General features: G+C 47.4%; 1 protein-coding gene across 1 annotated transcript in view; it reads left to right on the top strand.

Moving 5' to 3' along the window:
• Swi5 (SWI5 homologous recombination repair protein) overlaps nucleotides 1-6,379 on the top strand; it is a 9,892-nt gene that overhangs the window by 1,335 nt on the left and 2,178 nt on the right. The window contains exons 4-5 of the mRNA XM_023700257.1: nucleotides 2,698-2,819; nucleotides 3,905-3,999. Of these exons, the coding sequence (XP_023556025.1) occupies nucleotides 2,698-2,819; nucleotides 3,905-3,999 (217 nt within the window). The remainder of the gene's footprint in view (nucleotides 1-2,697; nucleotides 2,820-3,904; nucleotides 4,000-6,379) is intronic.

Raw genomic sequence — 6,379 nt, 5'->3', positions numbered from 1 at the left:
AAGTGACTAATACATGTTTTTTTTGTCTTTTTAAGAGATGAAGGTCTCTGTAATGTGCCCAGTCTGGTCTTGAACTCCTGGGCTCAAGAGAGCCTCCTGTTTCAGCCTTCCAAGTACAGAGTATATAGGTGTGCACCAGTGTGCCAGGCTAAAATAATGTTTTGTTCGGCACCTTATCGCAGTCAGTTTGCTTTAGTAGGCCATCTCTCAAGGCTTTCCAACATTTTTGAGGCAGAAGCGTGAACGTGTTTATTTCACAGTTGAGGCTTGGACCAGCCAGATAGCTCAGCGGACTAACGCGCTTGCTTAGGCAGGTGTAGGCACTGGGGGTTGGATCCCCGGCATGCTGTGGCGCCCCATCCTTGGGGGCACTAAGACAGCCAGTGAGACTGAGTGTAGTGGCTCGAGCCTGTAATCCCAGCGCTTGGAAGGCTGAAAACAGGAGGATCGCTACGAGTCCAGTCTGTGGAATGAGACCCAGTAGACCCTCAACTAAATACATTTCAAAAATTCCTATCACAGATGAGGCCCAAAAGGAGAGCTTGGATTTGGAGGCAGCAGAGCTAGGGGCTTTGAGCTGAAGTGGCCTCGCACTGGAGCCCAGCACTGGGTTTCCTCTTCTTCCAGCATCCTGCTCCCCTGCCTCTGTTTTTCTTTCCCCACCTGGCCGGCCCCTCTGGCTCCTGGTGCTCTGGCCTCCTCTATGTAAATGGGTGTTTTGGTGCAGCTCTGCCCTTTCTCTCTTCCACTCCCTCAAAGCCTTCCGTCCTGGCCTCCTGTCACCCCAGTGCGCACAACTCTGCAGTCTCTCCAGCACTTACTTTCTCTGGACGGTTGGGGGTGCCTGCAGAATAGCTTTGCCTTAACCAGATATGGGGGCCTGTCATCCCAGCAACTAGGAGGCTGAGGCAAGAAGATCTCGAGTTTAAGGCCAGCTTGGGCTGCTTACGTAACAAGACCACACCAGCCTCATGTCCAATTATGGTATCCAGGTTCTCACGGTAGGGTGTGCTTTGCCTTCTTTTTTTTTTTTTTTTTTTTTTAATTACCAGTACTGGGAAATGACTCCAAGGCCTTTGCACTGAGCTACATTCTCAGGTCTTTTTCTTTCTTTCTTTTAATTTTCAGACAGGGTCTTTGCTAAGTCCCAGAATTGCTCCGGCTGGGCACTAAAGTACAAGGCGTCTTGCCTAGATGCCGTGCTGTCAGCCAGAACCCAACCCCCAGTCCCTGCCCCATGGCGTTTTCCATTGTAACAGTGTTGTGGAACAACTTGTCAGGTAGTAAGAAGTGAGATAAAACTCCAGGACAGAGGAAAGGGATGGTGGAGACATCATTCTTTGAGGAAGTCTGATCACAGAGGGCCTTTCTGAGGAGGTGAGGCGAGCTTTCCATGGAGCCATGTGCAGGAAGAGCTGTTTGCTGAGGCTTTCTCTTTGGCCCTTGGCTCAGTGTTCCCTGGCCTCACGGGCACGGCTACATGTTATGTCTAGCTGCTGCACTGAGGCCTTTGCCAGTTCTGTCAGACACTACTCACTTCCGGTCGTTGGATGACATCTCTTGTAGCACAAGCACACTGTCCACCAGATACTTCCTGGAGAATAGCTGTGGAGCACAGCTGGTGCAGCCTCAGCAGGTTTTAGAGGTAGAAAGAGCAAAGCTGAACTACAGCCCCAAAGAAGAGAGCCGGCACAAATTCTGTGGAGTCAGATTGGAGGCCAGGGTTGGCCTGAGAGTGAGAGAAGTCCTGAAATAGGGCTGGAGGGTAGCTCAAGGGTGGAGCATTTGCCTAGCATGTGTGAGTCCCTGGGTTTGACTCCTAGCACCACAAAAAGGAAAAGCATTCTGTTGGGTGTGGTGTCACACACCTATAAGTCAGCTACTTAGGAGGCTGAGATGGGAGAAGTATAAATTTGAGGCTATCCTGGGCAATTTAATGAAATCCTATGTCCAAATAGGGCTCAGTGGTCAAGTGCCCCTGAGTTCAATCACCAGTATTGAAGTAAATAAATATATAGTGGCATAAATCCTCATCAGGGACCAAGCCTCTACCTTATCCTATTGTGTCCTTACCATCCGACACTTGCTTCTTTTGCACTATTGGGATTGAACCCAGGACCTCATGCCACAGAAGCCTCCTAGCACTGAGCTACTACATACAGCTCCAGTCCCTTTAAAATACTTTTGGAGGGCTGGTGAGATGGCTCAGTGGTCTAAAGCACCTACTTAGAGCAAGCTTGGCAAAGCCCAGGGACCGCGGTTCAATCCCCCAGCACCACATGCCAGCCCGCCCGCCCCCTGGTGGGCTGAGCTGGCCACACACACACACACACACACACAAATAAATAAATAAATAATTTAAAAAATAAATAAATAAAATACTTTTTGGAGACAAAGCCTGCTCCTATTGCCCACACTGGCCTGACACTTCAGTCCTCCTGCCTCAGCCTCCCAAGTAGCTGAGTCGCTGGGATTACAGGCATGTGCCGGATGCCAGTTCCTATGGCTTCTGCCTCCTTATCCAAGATGGCTGTTCAATCCCAGCGCCCATATTCCAGGCAGGAGGAAATGTTTTGAGGCCTTGGGGGCCAGAGTGTGTCACAAGCCGAAGTAAGGAGTGACTATCAGGAGACATCACATAGGCTCTGAATTGTGGGTACCTGCTCAGTCTGGTTGATGACTTTTTCTGCCACTCAGCGACCATCTCCCAAGTCTGGCCAGGCTGATGAAACCAGCAAGGACGCCTTGCACCTTGATGTTCAGAAACTGAAGGAGAAGAGGGACACACTGGACAAGGAGATAAACCAGTTAATATCTGAGTAAGTCTTACCAGGCTCCCAAGGGAGGTTTAAGTAATTTTGGGCTGCGGGGCCTGTAGATCGGTCATAGAGCACTTGCCTACCACCCACAAGGCCCCAGGTTCTATCCTTAGCACTGCAGAAAACAAAAAACAAGGGCCGGCCAAATAGCTCAGCGGATTAAAGCACCTGCTTAGGCAGATGCAGGGCCAGGAGTTCAATCCCCAGGTCTGCTATGCTGGCCCTGCCCCCAGGGTGAGCTGAGATGTCGCTTGAGACTGGGCATGGTGGCACACACCTGTAACCCCAGTGCTTGGGAGGCTATAAACAGGAGGCTCACTACAAGTCCGATCTACGTAGTGAGACCCTGTAGACCCTGTACTAAATTAAAAAAAAAAAAAAAAAAGTGCTTAACTACAGTGTCTGGTAACTAAGACTTAGTCATGCTAGCTAGGTATTTAAAAAAAAAAAAAAAAAACTGGCCAAGCATAGCGACACACACCTATAATCTCAGGGCTCGGGAGGCCGACGTCAGCAGCAGGATTGCTCAGAGTTGAAGGCCAGCCTAGGCTGCACAGTGAAACCCTGTCTCAAAGAAACAGAAAATGTACAGCAATTAACCACTAAGAAGAATATATGCAGTGTGTTGGTTGTTGAAGCTGTACTACCGATTTGGTTTGAAACTGTCTCATTCTATCTGTTTATCAATAAAACTTTGAATAAATAAATAAATTTTTTTAAAAAAAGAAAGAAACAGAAAAGACAGAACTGTCCTATTGGCTTAGGGGTCTCAGCAGCCTCTCTGGGAGGCCGGGGTTCCCCTGAGTGGAGCCTAGAGCTAAACACTGGAAAGCTGTCAGGCTAGCAGCTATCACTGTCACCATCCAGGATCGCTCTGGGGCTCCTTTCCGGCCTCTCACACTCGTCCCCTCGGCTCATCCACACCCCACGCGCCCCATAGCAAGCCCTGAGCAGCCCTACAATGTGCATGTGCCCCTGGGCCAAACCCACCTGGCTGCCTGGGTCCAGTGTTCATCTGTGAGCGCCTCTGGTGCTCAGGCCTGACAGGGCCTAGGCGTTGACCCGCTCCCTCTCGGTCTCCCCAGAGGCTACAGTGTGGATGAACTGGAGGCGCACATCTCCCAGCTGCACGAGTACAACGATGTCAAGGACGTGGGGCAGATGCTGCTGGGCAAGCTGGGTGAGCAAAGGCCAGGCCCACGCTGCGGGTGCTGGCCGCTTCCGGTGAGCTCAGGCTTTGCTCCTGGGTCTTCTGACACCCCCAACCCGCTCTCCTTTCTCTACAGCCTCTGCTCCCCTTGGTTGTTTTTAATCTTTTTTGTGGGAGAGGGGTTCTGGTTTGGTTTGTCATAAATGTTAGCTATTTCTTTTATTAAGTTTATTGGTGGAGGGGCTGGTGAGATGGCTCAGTGGTCTAAAGCACCTACTTAGAACAAGTTTAGCAAAACACAGGGACCACGGTTCAATCCCCCAGCACCACATGCCAGCCAGGCCCGCCCCCTGGTGGGCTGAGCTGGCCATACACACACACACACACACACACACACACACACACATAAATAAATAAAATTTAAAAAAAAAAAGTTTATTGGTGGGGCTGGGGAGATGGCTCAGTGGAATAAGCGCTTCCCTAGCAAGCGCAAGGGTCTGAGTTCAATCCCCGGTTCCACAAAAAAAAAAAAAGAAAAAAGTTTATTGATACACTTTAGGTATACATAATGATCACATTCATCATAGGGATTCGTTCCTATATATGTTTGTTTTTGTTTTTATGGAACCGGGGATTGAACTCAGGCTCTTGCGCTTGCCAGGGAAGTGCTTAATTCCACTGAGCCATCTCCCCGGCCCCTCGTTCCTATATATGATATATCTTGATTCTTTTTTTTTTCCCTATAAACCTCCCTTCAGCCTCTTCCCCTCCTTATTTCCTTCCTTATTTACAAAAACTTTGTTTCCATTTTCACTTCTTACTTTTTTTCTTTTCCCTTCCTGTCCCCCTTCCCTTGCCACCATTCCTCTTCCCATTAGAACTTTTTGGGCTGGGGAGATGGCTCAGTAGAATAAACCCTTGCCTGCAAGCACAAGGACCCGAGTTCAATTCCTTGTTCTGAAAAAAAAAAAAAAAAAAAAAAAAAAAAAAAAAAAAAAAAAAAAAAAAAAAAAAAAAAAAAAAAAAAAAAAAAAAAAAAAAAAAAAAAAAAAAAGAACCCGTTAGAACTTTTCTTCCTGTTTTGCAATATCTATTGTACATTTTGGTCCTTATTTACACTCCTGATTTCTCACACCAGAGAATGCAATATTTACACCTGTCCAATTTATTTCACTTAAGAATATGGTCCCAAGCTGGGTGTGGTGGCGCATGCTTGTCAGCCCACGGAAGCTGAGACTGGGGCTAATCTGAGCTACAAAGCGAGCTCAAGGCCAGCCTGAGCTCCATAGCGAGACCCTGTCTCAAAAAGGAAAAAAAGGGCTGGTGAGATGGCTCAGTGGTCTAATGCACCTACTTAGAACAAGCTAAGCTAAACAAAGCACAGGGACCGCAGTTCAATCCCCCAGCACCACATGCCAGCCAGCCCCGCCCCCTGATGGGCTGAGCTGGCCACACACACACATAAATAAATAAATTAAAATTAAAATTAAAAAAAAAGAATGATGAACAGCTAATAGTTTAAAAAAAATAAAAAAAAAAAAAAGGAGTATGGTCCCAAGGTGCATCCATTTACCTAGGAATTTCTCAGTCTTGCCCTTCTTTATGGCGGAGTGCTACTCCATTGTATTAAAAAAAGAAAAGAAAAACGCTTCTTTTTATCCATTCACCCACCGGTTGATGGGCATTTGGGCTGTTTCCAAGACTTAACTATTACAGGGCTGGCCAAATAGCTCAGTGGATTAAACGGCCTGCAAGCAGGCCTAGGGGCCTGGGATTCGATCCCCGTGCTGGGCCTGCCCCTGGGGCCACTGAGACAATTGAGACTGGGCATGGTGGCACATGCCTGTAATCCCAGCTCTTGGGAGGCTGTAAACAGGAGGCTCACTACGAGTCCCATCTAGTAGTGAGACCCTGAACACCCTGTAAACCCTTCCCTAAAATAAAAAAAAGCCTTATCTATTACAGACTGTACCACTGTAAACATGGGTGTGCATATATCGCGTGGTATGATGCTTTAATTCTTTCAGGAAGATACCAAAGAGGGGACTAGTTGGGTCATGGGACCTCTAGTTCTAGCTTTTTGAGGAATCTAACACTGATTTCCGTAGTGGTTCTACCAGTCCGCACGCCCACCAACAGTGCAGAAGGGTTCCTTTTCCCCAGGGCCCTTCCAGCATTTGTTATTGGTTGATTTCTTGATGGTAGCCGTTCTTTCTGGGGTGAGATGGAAGCTCAGTGTTGTTGTAATGTTCATTTCTTGAATGACCATTGTTGTTGAACATTTTATCATATATATTTTTTGCCATTTCTGTTTTATCTTAGAAGTATCTGTTCACTTAAAATGCCCTTTTTAGATTTGGCCTTTAAATTTGGAGGCTGGGTCTGATTTTTTTTTTTTTTTTTTTTTTTT

This window comes from Octodon degus, unplaced genomic scaffold, assembly GCF_000260255.1.
Source record: "Octodon degus isolate 3935 unplaced genomic scaffold, OctDeg1.0 scaffold00123, whole genome shotgun sequence".
NCBI classification, from domain to species: Eukaryota; Metazoa; Chordata; class Mammalia; order Rodentia; family Octodontidae; genus Octodon; species Octodon degus.
The sequence above is the reverse complement of the archived record's forward strand: the minus strand, read 5'-3'. Positions and strand labels throughout refer to the sequence as shown.